This window comes from Rutilus rutilus (genome assembly GCF_951802725.1).
Source record: "Rutilus rutilus genome assembly, chromosome: 20".
Classification (NCBI taxonomy): domain Eukaryota; kingdom Metazoa; phylum Chordata; class Actinopteri; order Cypriniformes; family Leuciscidae; genus Rutilus; species Rutilus rutilus.
The window spans coordinates 560001-575529 of record NC_140225.1 but is presented as its reverse complement, the minus strand read 5'-3'; the positions used below and the strand labels follow the sequence as shown (position 1 = coordinate 575529).

General features: G+C 40.5%; 1 protein-coding gene across 1 annotated transcript in view; it reads left to right on the top strand.

The window, feature by feature from the left end:
• Positions 1-15529, top strand: part of stk32c (serine/threonine kinase 32C) — an 82565-nt gene that overhangs the window by 53613 nt on the left and 13423 nt on the right. The window contains exon 3 of the mRNA XM_084392317.1: positions 4061-4212. Coding sequence (XP_084248443.1) covers positions 4061-4212 — 152 coding nt within the window. The remainder of the gene's footprint in view (positions 1-4060; positions 4213-15529) is intronic.

Genomic DNA, 15529 nt, shown 5'->3' with positions numbered 1-15529 from the left:
GTTTGTTCACAATTTGAACATTCTTGTTTCCTTTCATTTATTTTCAAGGTCTGAGATGAATTATCCACCGTCTCTTTCAGTAAGTCTACAGCCACGATCATCATCGTGTGTCATCATAGTGATCATGGCGAAGAGGTGCTGAGATATTCTGTTGCTAATTAAATGTTGCTTTATAAAGATTGACATCGGTGTCTAGGAAAGGGAAGTCAATTTTCCTCATTAGGATTCTTACCAAAAATGGTAACCATGGTTACCATAGTCTCCACCAAAATTACATAATTACAGAACGGTCGCCCAAAAAGAAAGGAAGCATATCGCATTTAATTTGATGGTTTTGGCAGAGGCTGCGGTGATTCATTTAATAAGGTGTCATTTCAGCAGTGGTGTGGACAATGTGAGGTGTAGCTTTCATGAGTCCGATCCATAAACGCTGGGGTTTACATCCGTCACTGTGAGAGAAAAGACTCTTTGTGCTTCTGTCCTCGTCTTTTCTCACCTCTTTCTCTCTATGTTTCTCTCTGGAAGGAGAATAAAGATGGAGGTTCTGCTCCCTATAAACGCTCATCAAACTCTTTAGTGGAGACGTAACCGAGGGCAGCTTCAAAGATCTGAGCGACAGAAGTTTCTCTTTTTATGTGCTTCATGTATTTGTAACTAATCGTCGTTGAACTGAAGTGATGGCTGCTGAAAATGCAGAAGTAAATTACATTTTTCAATATATTAATAGAAAACAGCGGTTTTGAAGTATGATATTGCACGTTTTAAATGCAGCCTTTGGGAGCAGAAGAGACTTCAAAAACATGATGAAATCTTAATTATTCCAAACGTTTGACCATTAGTGTACAGTAGTGGAGGAGATACAAGTTTGACTAAGCCATTATAATATTGAATACAGGTTTTATTTTACTATATGCACAAATATGCATTGACTACAACATAATCAGATATTAATGTTTGGTTGGTTCTCTCTTGTTTTTGCATGTGTTCATCATTTCACAAATAAAATGAAAACTACGCAGAATGAATACAAAATCTGCAACGCATTCAAAGGGTGAAGATGTCAATCCTCATAGGCCGGACATCACTTTTGGCCTCTACTGTACATGCACACGTCACACACACACAGTGATTGTGTGATTCACACACATGTTGATGTTCTCTGCAGGATTTCTCATCAGGACGCTCAACACTGATTCAGCAGTGTCTAGCCAGAAGCTCAGGGTTTCTGCGAACATGCAAACAGAACGATGATATGGTGAATGATCCGAGTGTAGATGTGGGTTTATACGGGTCTCTCCCCGGTTTATCTCGCTCTCACAGCGCGACTCGGTTGAGGCTCGATCCGCTCGGATGACGACAGCCGACATTATGATGTTTCCCGGAGCCAAACTCTCCACTGAAACTCCAGCATGAAACAGTCTTTCGGCACAGCCAGCGGCTGACCTTTAACAGCCTGTTTAATGCGTGTTGAAGCACAATCACAGGTGTTCGTTATGAATATTAAACCGTGAAAAGCAGCCAGCGGGAGTTTAATGCGCTTTATTAATGTTTGGAATAAAAGATAAATGTGAACTTTATTAGATTGTTAAAGAACAGCTCTGTGACAAAGTGATATTTTCAGTGAGAGTTACTGTTGTGATGCATTACTCCAGAACATGCCCTTCTTCCTTCCAGTGTGAATATCTAGACATTATCAAATCAAAATACATTTACTGGAGAAGCAAACTGGAGTTTAGTCTTAAAACAAGAACAAATATTTCCCTTTGAATTAGGTTTATTTTTCTGACTCCACTGGCAGATATTTGTTCTTGTTTTAAGCATAACTCACTTCATTTAAAAAAAAAGTTTCATTAAACAAGACTTAATGGGCCCTATCTCGCACCCAGCGCAATTTTCTTTGTACAGCGACGCATGTTTCATTCCTATTCTGCACCCGACGCACAGCAGACTTTTCCCTCCACAAACGCACAGCGGACTTTTCCCTCCACAAACGCACGTCGGTAAATTAGGGAATGAACTTGCGCTCCCGAAGGCGGTTCAGCGAAAAGAGGAGGCGTGTTCCGGCGCAAACGTTCCCTGGTGCTATTTTGCAGTTTCAGAAAACAATTCCACCACAGACCAGGAGAAACCTCGTCTAAAGTCAGTGGCGCGTTCAGATGCTATTTTAAGGGCGCATGCTTGGCCATAATGTAGCGTGTGCACAACACACACACACTTTGCTTCTCTCATCTACACACAGACGCAGCAGTTCTCATTTTTGCAAATCATACATAATTACAAGGAAAAATATTCCACACGAGGGAAATCATTGTGGTGTCCATGAAGATGTGAAAAAATAGGCATAAATCTAGCTTTCACATTTACCCAGATTATTATAGGCCTGTTTAAGCGAAGCTAATCTGGGTGTGTTTCTCCATCCCCAATGTCACTTCTCTGTGTTTTACGGCCCTGACGAGAACGTCGGTCTCCTCGGCTGTGAACCGCTCCTGGCGTGCGTCTGGCAAATCCGCCGTTATAATAGCAATCCGCCATGGAACAAGCACACCTGCTCTTAAAGGGAATGTGAGATGACGCTCTGATTGGTTTATTTCACGTTACGCCCAAACCACACCTATGAGTAATGAAGCGACTTCAGACCAACACATTTTAGATTTGCGTCGGACCCGCCCACAAAGTTACTTGTGTTTCAGATCGTTAAAATAGGGCCCAATATCTTCAGTCATTTTGCTTCTTCTTCAGTAAATGTATCTTGATTTAAGAATGTTTAGATATTTGTGCTGGAAAATGAGACAGAAACACTGTGGAAAACCATCATTTTTTGCACTTTATAAGCACTTTAAACTGTATAATGGTTTGGAAGCATCTTATTTTCACGGTTTTCTGTTGGGTTTGTGTTGTTTTGGAGCGGATGATTAGATCTGAGTTGGGGACGCTGGTATCCGTCTGCTCTCCTCACTGATATTTGTTCTGGTTATCTGAGTGATCGGGCCCGCGGGCAGGTTTGGATTGGAGGTTTCAGTCTTCCGTGAACCGCTGGGTCAAAGTGGATGTAATTAAGGAACGCTTCCGTCCGGATCTGTGGGGCGAAACACTATGAGAGCTCAAAGGCTTTTCTACACTTCAGGAAAACAACATTTCGATGAGACGCTCTAAAGGCCATTTCAACTGGATTATTTTGTTTGCTTGTTTCAATCGGACAGCGAAATGACTGGATTGTCGCCTCTGGACTCTCACAGGATCCGTCTGACAGAATCAGAGCAGTTTCTAGAAGTGGCGCTGTGGCTCGTTTCAGTTTTCCTGAATGAGGACAACTGAAGAATAAACTTAGCAAAATAAAGAGTTATTCAATCAATCCAATGACTGATTGTATCGAATCAGTCTCCATGAATCAATGACTCATTTGTTTTGTTAGTGAATGAATCTTTTGAATGAAACGTGACTCTCCTGAACGAATCGGTTGAGTGTGTGATTCTGACTCACTTGGTTTTTCCCCCTGAATGAGTCCATGTTTTTGAAACAAATCTGTTGAATGAATGATTTACTGACTCGTTTGTTTTGTTCCTCAATGAATACAGACGCTGTACAGACCGATCGGTTCTTTAAATGAATGATTCAATGACTCAGTTGCTGTTTGCCTGATTGAGACACACTACTCATATGAGCTCTGAACAAATTTTGAGGAAAATATATTTTTTATTTATTACATAATATATAATATATAAATATATCTCAGAATTTCCAGTAAAATGAACTCTATAGTGAAATATGCAGTGATATCAGATTTTCATTATGTGCTGCTCCAGTCCATACTGTGTTTGACCTTTATCCCTGTCTCACATCACACACACTCTTGATTATCCTTTAATGAGCTTTTAATGCAGATTCTGTGTTCGTGAAGGATCTCTGACCCGTGGCATTTTGTGCCGGTTGAAGCGAACGGGTTATTAATATCAGACGCGAGTCTATAATGATGTATGTTGATGTCATTAACGCGGCCTGAGCCGTTGTGTCTCAGTAACTCTCTCATTGTGTGTGTGTGTGTGTGTGTGTGTGTGTGCAGGTGTGCATCGTGCAGAAGCGGGACACAGAGAAGATGTACGCCATGAAGTACATGAACAAGCAGCAGTGCATCGAGCGCGACGAGGTCCGGAACGTCTTCAGAGAGCTGGAGATCCTGCAGGAGATTGAACATGTGTTTCTAGTGAACCTCTGGTGACTATCCTCTGATTCCTCTGATTCCTTCATGTGTTCTTCATGTGTTCTTCATGTGTTCTTCATGTGTTCTTCATGTGTTCGGCATGTGCATGAGGACCAGACTCACTTATCGTGCTTTAACGCAAGACACCGCAGGTGAACACGGTAAAAAAATAATTTAACTAATAAACTAGTGCTGTGCAGCGATTAATCGCATCCAAAATAAAAGTGTGTGTTTACGTAATATATGTGTGTACTGTGTACAATTATTTAGTATATATAAATGCACACACATGCATGTAAATATTTAAGAAAAATGTGCTTTATTTATATGTAATATAAATTATGTGTACAGTATATACATGCAAATATTTCTTAAATATATAATAAAAAAATATAAAATATATTTCTTAATATATTCTTCAATGCATGTGTGTGTATTTATATATACAAAATATTTATACACAGTACACACACATATATAATGTAAACTTAAATTGATTAAGCGATTAATCGTTGCTCAGCACTATAATAAACATCACCATGTTTCCCTAGTTGATTTATTACAATCTAGATATGTGCAGTGAAATAAGCACTTAAATGTGTATTTTGGACGTTTTATTTCCACTAGTCTTAAAAAAACAGGGTTTGTCTGCTGTGTCTTGCCTTAAATCTTAGTTTTTCTTAATACATGTGTGCAGCTGAAGTAGGATAGATGCGATTACTGCCGAACATCTTTCCTGATTATATTTGTGACCTCAGGGAAAGAAATGAATGAAATATGCTGCATAAATCCTCTTAATCTGTTTAATGTGGCAGTTCAACCTGAAATAAGATCATCCGCGTAATCCAACACACCTGACTGTTCGACGTCACGGGATCGGAGATTTGTGCGAGTGTGTAGTTGTGTAGCTGAAGAAGAGCATCATCATTATCGTCTTCCTCTTTGCACGGCCAGGTCGTCTTTAAGGCTGTTTCCATAGAAACGCTTCATCACTTCCTGTCCTTCTGTGACTCTGAGTCTGTACCTAATCTAATCCAGTGTGTGTGTGTGTTTCATGCTTTATTTAATGATAATGTGTGTGTTAATGTGCTGTCAGTAGTACAGGCCTCATCTTTATGTATTACCGGTGAGTGTTCATGGGGAAAATATAAAGATGCGGAGTATGATCTGATTTTTATCGATTAAACTTCATCTCTCGTCTCAGTCGCCTCCGTCTGTACGTTCACATCTCAGCGCGGTCTGACTGATGGACAGCACTCGTTCTGGTTGTATGTTTTGTTTAGGGGTGTTTTTATATAGCCTGGCTCCGCCCTCCTGCGTACTTCCCTTCAGTACTACGTCTGGGATTGTGGTGTATTCTTTGGTTTTCTCCGATCATTTTTTTGGCGGTCCAATCAGCGAACAGAGGGAGTGCCTGAGAACGATGACGTTGAGGTCGTGCGCTAGTTTGAGTTGTAGGGTTACGTCACGACCAAAGGTTAGCGATTGGTAATGGCAGATCCAGAGTGACTCTGGGCAGATCCAATAGTTTTAAACTTCAACAGAGTTCCCGCCTACAAGGAAGTTAACGCTTGTCAATGGAGAGAGGCCAGACTCTCTGTACAAATGAAATGTAAGAGAGTCTGGTAGAACCAGGCTAGTTTTTATATGCCGTTTATCTGAAATAGATTATATTACAATAATAGAGTGGCTTGGAAAATATGAATTTAAAATTTGACACAGCAGTCTCTGCAAATGGTTGTTATGGAAGCTTGTTTTCTCCACGCAATAAAAAAATTTCTTCTTTTCGCCATTACGAGTTTATATCTAAAGATCACAATGTCCGAATTGTGAGAAAAAAGTCCGAATTGCAAGTTATAAACTCAAAATTTTATTGTATTTTATTATATATTGTATTGTATTATATTAATTATATTGTATTATATTAGAGAAGTTTTTAGGAATTGCACTTAGGAACATTCTTAGACATTATCTAGTGAAACTAGCCTCGGTATGAACTCAATGTAACAGCACTTTCTGTCTGAGGACATTGTACAGAGAGGAGAGTGTAAAACAAGTGACTTTGTGATCAGTTTCTGTCAGTGATTGTAGATCCTGGCGCTCGCAACGCAGAGGTCACGGGTTTGATCCCAGGCAATGCGTGAACTGATGACGTGCAGACCTTGAATGCAGAGTTAGTCGCTTTGGATAAAAGCGTCTGCATAAATGGAAACTCTGGTAAAGATGACTTTCAGGAAGTGTCTCATCTGAGCGCGAGAATGCTTTACCAGATAATCGTTCATTCCCGCCCATACACAAAAGAAATATATTTTCTGGATATGTTTTGGAATATATGCAAATATTTGAAATTGGCCCAATAAATATATTTCATACTTATATTTCATATATTTTTGTTATTTTTCAGAATATATTTCAATGTATTTTTTTCTGTACGGGTCCCCAAAAGTGTCAAAAATATATGTGGCATATATTCCAAATACATTGAAATATATTCTGAAATATAACAAAAATATATGAAATATAAGTATGAAATATATTTATTGGGCCAATTTCAAATATTTGCATATATTCCAAAACATATCCAGAAAATATATTTCAAATATAATTCTTTTGTGTATGGGCGGTGTCAATCATCCCTGAACTTCCCAGTGGGAAATGCTATTTGAGAAGGTTTCCGACTAGGAAACTACAACTAGGAACATACCTGGAGGAGACAAACCTCTTTGAATGACTCCTGATCGGCAGTCTAAAGAAAAGCCTTACGGAACGACAAACACGGAGAAGGAAAGACTCAACGCATGTGAACTACACACACAGTGTGTCTCTGTCTCGTGTGCATTTCAGCGCTGGCTCTCTCTCCCACGCTTCATCATGACAGCGCTTCACGTTTCCATCTGTTAGACAATGGCTCTTCTTCCTCCTCTCCGCTCATGATGGAGTCGTCAGCCGTTTATAAATAATACCTGTCATTTATTGTTCATCCATATGTGTGGAAACATCAGCGGACTGGATCCCGGCAGATGCGAGTGTCAAAAACCAGAACGTGTGGAGAAACCCAGAGAAACTTTATCTGAGAAACTTCATCAGAGAGGAACTCAGACGGCAGGTCAAGCGAAAGCATCTGTTCCTGAGAGAGAGAGAGAGAGAGAGAGAGAGAGAGATATTCTGTGACATCTTAAAATTTTCCAGAATTGCATTCTTAGACTTTATCTTAAAGTCTCCCTGTATTCAATAATTTCATTCATTAAAACTCATCTTTGATCACCAAAATGACATAAAAAAAAAAAATCCTTTAAAAAATGTCTTCATGTCTTAAAATATCTTGAATGTAACTCGACACCCTTGCCTCATTTAGTATGCGCGGATCTATGAATATGCAAATGAGCCCCGCCTCCACTCACTCACTCAGCTCAGAGATCCACTGGTTGACGATCACACGTTGATCTGATTGGTTACAAGGTAGTTTGTGACGTCAGAAACACCAGCGATTTCAAAGCGTGTGTTTGAGACTGTCTTTGGTTCACTGCAGTTTTAAGGAGGAAATACTCAGCAATGCTGTCGACTTATGAATCTACACATGCTTTGTCTTAAAGCACATTAAAAACACCACATAGACACATAAACAACATTTAAAAACTTGATTTTCACTAGTTAGTCTGTAATAACCTGTAGTGTTTACCAAGTCAGTCATCACTGTACTAGTGCTGGTATTATAAACCTCTAGCAGTGTTGAAGCACTGAAGCTGAGTTTGTCCTGCAGCGTTTCTGCATTAGGGCAGTTTTGCACACATTTTCTTTAGAATATATATAAAAAATAAGCTTTATATAAGAACAATACATGTTCTGTCCTCCTTTAGATGGCTAGTTAAATGTGTGTGTGAGAGTTCTTTGTGTGAGGGAAAGAGTGTGTGTGTGTGTGTGTGTGTGTGTGTGTGTGTGTGTGAGTGTGTGTGTTCTTTGAAGGACAGCAATGCTTCTGTAAGTCATGTGAAGAAGGGAAGGACGGTTCGACATTGACGACTCCATCTGAACACAGTGTCTATATATAATTATTTAGTTGAAGCAGACAGGATTTTCTCTTTCATGCGTCTCACACACACACACACACACACACACACACTGAGCTTTGAACAGCCTCGTCTCTGTGAGTCAAAGGATCTTCTGCTGTCGGGAATAAAGAGGGCTTCCTCCTCCACTCTTTTAAGCCTTTAAAATGTCAAGTATGCAGAAAATTGTAATTACTGTATCCGTTTACCAGCTCTGAGTCACGGCAGAAAACAGCTCCGTCTCACACACACACACACACACACACACACACACGACACCGTCCGTAAAGCACAAACACTCGTCTCACTGATACACACATCTCGCTGATGTCTCAGTCGTTGCTGTCCCTTGATCACGATCAGAGCAGAAGAACACACACATTTCTCATCCGATCCTCAATCCAGCTGTGCGGCTCATATTGAATTTCAATAATAAGGATTGTTTTTACATACAATATTTCCAAAGCATTATACGCAGAAACAAGGAATTACAGGGGAAAATACAATCAAATATTACAATAACAAAAAACTAGAAAAAAGTATCAAATAAAAAAGGTGCTATATTGGTAATTTTTCACTAATCTCATTATCTCCAACTAAAGCCTTAAAACCAGAGGATCTTCTCAGTTTTATTTTTGACCCAAATATGGCTTCCGTTTTCCCGAAGTGAAGTGATAGCGATTGTCTGACATCCACCTGAGAGTTCTTTCAGCTATGTTCTTATCTTTATCTGAAAGCAATAACACAGAATCATCTACATATAACAAAGTTCACGTGAACATGACTTAAGGTCATTTATATATAGAAGGAAAAAAAGTGGACCCAAGACAGTCCCTTGAGGAACCCCACATTCTGTACATTGTTCCTCCAGTGTCCACCTCCTGCTTCCTATCCTTCAGATATCACCCATCTGACTGCTCAGTCATTAAAACCAATGGCTTTTCATTTGCGTAGCAGAATACCATGGTCAACGGTATCAAAGGCCTTCTGTAGGTCTGACATGACCATACCACAACAATGACCTTTATCTTCCTAATGCGGTCCGTGTGATTGACGAAAGCCAGACTGGAACTCTTAGAGTAGATTGTGTGATGCTAAATATTTGTCCGTCTGTTCAAAAATAATCTTTTCAATTATCTTTGACAGACGACACAGAATAGAAACAGGTCTATAGTTTCCATGGTCTAATTTACTCCCTTTCTTGTAAAGTGGAAATCTCTGGCAAGCTTGAAATCAAGAATCTAGATGGAAGATTGTCAAAGCCAGTGGCTCTGGAGATATTTAGGTTCATAAGCTTCTCGAGTACGACTGCCTCTGACACCTTTTCAAGAGAGAAGTCTTCTGCTTTGACCTCTTGCTGAGAATAAAAGTCAAAGATGTGACCTTCACCGCACCGCCCTGACTGGACAGGTCTTTATTCCACCAGTTTACTAGCGACTGATGAGAAGTAGTTGTTAACACCATCACTGTCACCTTTCCTGCTGTGACATTATTCCCCAAATCAAGAGTTGTGTTTCAGCCTGTTACTGTAGCCAAGCTGCTTGAGGGACTTCCATAACTTACTCCAATCAGTTCTATATTCCACAATTTTCTCATTAAAATAGGCCTTTTTATTATTGACCACTAATCTGCTCACTTCATTTCTCACCTTTTTGTACTCTTGTTTCTCTTAAATGTGTCATACTTCTTATTTCTCATCCTAATTGCCTGGAGAATATCATCATTTATCCAGGGTTCTGTCCTCTGTTTAACTCTTACTACTTGAAATGGGGCTAATTAGTCTACAACTTCTAAAAACATACATTTAAAAGAGCACCATGCTTTATCAGCATCATTACATTGCAACACAGCAGAACAGTTTATTAAATTCTAAATTGCTATACCTTTTCAGCGACCTGACTCTTACAGAGCTATGACAATTGAGCACTGCTTTCTTTATCTTTCGAGTGCAGAAAACTGAATGATCACTCAATCCATAATTAATTACCCCACTTCCTGCTATCCTAGACTTTTCTGACACTAGAACAAGTGGAAGAACAGACACGCGTTGGTTCTTTGATCAGCTGATGTAAACTAAATGAGCGACAAAAATTCATTAACGCCTTATTGCCGGAAAGGTCCATCTTTCGAGGATCAGTATTAAAATCTCCTATCATGATACCTACCGATTTTAAGTCCATACACTTTGAGCAGACTTCTTCCAGAATTTCATAAAACATTGTCTGGTCAGGTTGAATGATGGATGGATGGATGGATGGATGGATGGATGGATGGATGGATGGATGGATTTTTTGATTTATTAGACAGTAACAAAAATAAATGCATTACAAGAAGCCATCACAGTGACATTATACATTTATCAGAACTTTCGAGGATAACACAAGAAAGTTACAAACTTATTTCCATTGTGGTCCTCGTTGTAGACTGATAAAGATGGCCAGGCAAGCTACAGATGACTAAAAGGTACCTTGTACATTCAACCACATCCAAATACAAAATAAGATAAACACAAATACATAAACTGCAATAATAAATATCCCTTAAGATCACATACATTTTTTAATCTAATTAGCATTTAGCAACCATTCACCACATGCTCTATTAAAACAGCGATCTGACTGGCTTAACTTAATCTCAATTGGGAGTTTGTTCCATTCCATTGCTGCCATGTACAAAAAGGTGTTTTGCCCAGAACAGCTCTTAAATCTACAATGAACTATGTCTGTGGCACTGCCTCTAGTTGAGTAGCTATGAGAGTTCCTAATAAGCTTAAAATAATCTTTAAAATACCTTGGCTCATTCCTATACAAAATCGATGGATGGATGATGGATGAATGGAGGATGGATGAATGGAGAATGAATGGATGGATGGATGGATGAATGGAGGATGGATGGATGAATGGAGGATGGATGAATGGATGGATGAATGGAGGATGGATGAATGGATGGAGGATGGATGGATGGATGGATGGATGGATGAATGATGGATGAATGGAGGATGGATGAATGGATGGATGGATGAATGGAGAATGAATGGATGGATGGATGGATGAATGGATGGATGAATGGAGGATGGATGAATGGATGGATGAATGGAGAATGGATGGATGGAGGATGGATGAATGGATGGAGGATGGATGGATGGATGGATGGATGAATGGAGGATGGATGAATGGAGGATGGATGGAAGTTGAATGGAGGATGGATGAATGGAGGATGAATGGAGGATGGATGGAGGATGGATGAATGGATGGAGGATGGATGGATGGATGAATGGAGGATGGATGAATGGAGGATGGATGGATGAATGGAGGATGGATGGATGAATGGAGGATGGATGAATGGAGAATGAATGGATGGATGGAGGATGGATGAATGGATGGATGAATGGAGAATGGATGGATGGAGGATGGATGAATGGATGGAGGATGGATGGATGGATGGATGGATGGATGGATGGATGGATGGATGGATGAATGATGGATGGATGGATGGAGGATGGATGAATGGATGGATGGATGGATGAATGAATGATGGATGAATGGAGGATGGATGGATGAATGGATGAATGGAGGATGGATGGATGAATGGAGGATGGATGAATGGAGAATGAATGGATGGATGGAGGATGGATGAATGGATGGATGAATGGAGGATGGATGAATGGATGGATGAATGGAGAATGGATGGATGGAGGATGGATGAATGGATGGAGGATGGATGGATGGATGGATGGATGAATGATGGATGAATGGAGGATGGATGAATGGAGGATGGATGGATGGATGGATGGATGGATGGAGGATGGATGAATGGAGGATGGATGGATGAATGATGGATGGATGATGGATGAATGGACGATGGATGAATGGAGGATGGATGAATGGATGATGAATGGAGGATGGATGGATGGATGGATGGATGAATGGAGGATGGATGGATGGATGATGGATGAATGATGATTGATGGATGGATGAATGGAGGATGGATGGATGGATGGATGAATGATGGATGAATGATGGATGGATGGATGATGGATGAATGGAGGATGGATGAATGGATGGATGAATGGAGGATGGATGGATGGATGGATGGATGGATGGATGGAGGATGGATGATGGATGGATGCCTGTCTTCCATCAGCATCTGTATTTAATTCGTCTTTATTTCTCCTCAGAGAATCTCGGTGAAATGTCTGAGATGCAGTTGATACTCCACTGAAACGTCTGAGCTTTGAAGGAGAAACATTTAAGTTATTATATTTTACCTATATTTGTAAGATTGAGAGACTGAGTGTTTTAGCACAGTAAAAACACAGTAAAATCTGCTATTTAAAGGGCCAGTTCACTCAAAATAGAGTGAATGTCATCATTTACCCATATGTCGTTCTAACCTGCATGACTTACTTTCGTCTGTAAAAGAAGAAACCGAACACCGACCCTGTCGAGCGTCTGTCTCTCCTCCGCTGGAACTTTCCTCTGTTCCCAGACCAGAAACTTGTGAAGTTCATTCAGGACGTTCCTCATTAAGCACCTTGAGAAATAAGGCCAGCCGAGAGGCGTTGGTGCGTGACACATTCAGGAGGAATACACAGAGGAATGAAGCGTGTGTGTGTGTGTGTGTGTGTGTGTATGTTTGAGAGAGTGTGTTAGGGACATTTAATTTAAAATTCTACAATATTACTGATCTGCTGCATTGACATCATTATATGAGAACTGAACTGAGCTGGACGATGACATCACGGTTTTCTCCAGAGCGGCTCTATATATATAAATGAACTAAATTAATAACTTTTTTACAACAAAATGAAACATCACTGAACTTACTTCAGCTGGACTGACACTTTTTTCTATAAACAAACTTTGTTGCATTATCCCAAAGATCACTGATCTGGATCCGGCTGACTACATTAAACCTCGGAATAAACAGAGAGACTAACAGTAGCGTAGACGCTGTTCTTCTTATGATGTAACGAGTACATCAGGTGTTATAGGAAGAGTTCCCGGTTCCGGCTGACCTGATCTATGCAGCCTAATAATCATTTAACTGATTTTAATTATAGGAATGTACAGTATAATGTTCTTTGTGTATGGCAGATTAAAGAGATTTGTTTTTAGACAGAGTGTGTCTGCTTCCCGAAAAATGTTAGGAAGACTGTTTCAATGTTTAGGTGCTAAATAGGAGAAGGATCTACCGCCAGCAGTCGATTTTGATATTCTAGGTATTATCAACTGGCCAGAGTTTTGAGATCGCAATAGACGTGAAGGACTATAATGCGCTAAGAGCCCGCTCAAGCACTGCGGAGCTAAACCATTTAGACCAGCTGTAGTTTGTTTATTAAGCGTGCAGGGCAGCCACCCAGTAGAGCATTACAGTAATCTAGCCTTGAGCTCATGAACGCATGAACTAACTGTTCCGCATTTGTCAATGAGAGCATATGACGTAATTTAGATATATTTTTAAGATGGAAGAATGCGGTTTTACAGATACTAGACACGTGACTTTCAAATGAAAGATTGGTATCAAAGAGCACACACACACACACACACACACACAGGTTCCTAACTAACGACGAGGACTTAACAGAGCAGCCATCAAGTGTTAGACAGTATTCTGGATTATAACGTGTGGAAGTTTTTTGTCCAATAATTAATCTCTGTTTTTTCAGAATTTAGTAGGAAATTACTAGTCATCCAGTTTTTTATATCAGCTATACATTCCGTTAATTTAGTGAATTGGTAAGTTTCGTCCGGGCGTGAAGAAATATAGAGCTGAGTATCGTCAGCATAACAGTGAAAACTAATGCCATGCTTCCTAATGATATCTCCCAAGGGTAGCATGTACAGAGTGTGTGTGTGTTTGTGTGTGTGTGTGAGGGTAGCATGTACAGAGTGTGTGTGTGTGTGTGTGTGTGTGTGTGTGTGTGTGTGTGTGTGTGTGTGTGTGAGGGTAGCATGTACTGTGTGTGTGTGTGTGTGTGTGTGTGTGTGTGTGTGTGTGTGTGTGTGTGTGTGTGTGTGTGTGTGTGTGTGTGTGTGTGTGTGTGTGTGTGTGTGTGTGAGGGTAGCATGTACAGAGTGTGTGTGTGTGTGTGTGTGTGTGTGTGTGTGTGTGTGTGTGTGTGTGTGAGGGTAGCATGTACAGAGTGAACAGCAGCGGTCCTAGTACTGAGCCTTGTGGTACGCCATACTGAACTTGTGATGGATGAGACATCTCTTCATTTACTGCTACAAACTGATAACGGTCAGATAAGTATGATTTAAACCATGCTAATGCAATTCCACTAATGCCAACATAATTTTCGAGTCTATTTAAAAGAATGTTGTAGTCGATGGTGTCAAATGTGTGTGAGTGTGTGTGTGTGTGTGTGAGAGAGAGAGAGAGAGTGTGTATGTGTGTTTGAGTGAGTGAGTGAGTGAGTGAGTGAGTGTGTGTGTGTGTGTGTGTGTGTGTGTGTGTGAGAGAGAGAGAGAGAGTGTGTATGTATGTGTGTGTGTGTGTGTGTGTGTGTGTGTGTGTGTGTGTGTGTGTGTGTGTGTGTGTGTGTGTGTGTGTGTGTGTGTGTGTCTCTGTGTGTGTGTGTGTGTGTGTGTGTGTGTGTCTCTGTGTGTGTGTGTCTCTGTGTGTGTGTGTCACCAGTTGCTCGTGAAGCCGAGACGAGCTCCAGTTTTATCTGGGACACTGCGAATTTTGCCGAAATGTTGTCCTCTCCTCACACACTCCTCTCTGCATCCCTCGACTCATTTGTCATCATGGCCTGATTATTTCATCCTCTCGGACTCGTTCCTGCTCCCTCTGAGCTCCGGCTCCAGGACGGCTGTTCTACAACAACACACTCCAGCTTTAACGCACTTCTCAACTATTGTCACCCTGCGTCCGAAAGCAAGATCTGTAGAGGCTTTAGAAGAGGACTGACCATTAAAATGTGTCTCTAATGATCGTTTTCTCAGTGTTATGACCAAGCGGCAACCTTAAACTGCAATTCATCGACTGGCCACTAGAGACCGGCTCCAAAAGAGAGTCTATCCCATAATCCCCCATGTTAAAATGCCCAACTTTACAGCAGAAAAAAACATGTTTACAGCCTGGTGCAAAAAGTGGTTTTGGTCTATATCGCTAATGTTGCTCTTCATGACGACTGTGAGGGGGGTGATATTTTTTTATAACTCATCCGTTTAAATTATATTAAGCCTTAAAGTTCTGCATAATTAAGGGCGTGGCCACTTGAGTGACAGGTGGATTGCCGCTGATGTCACTGCTAGCCGTTTGTCTTCTGTTAGCGTCA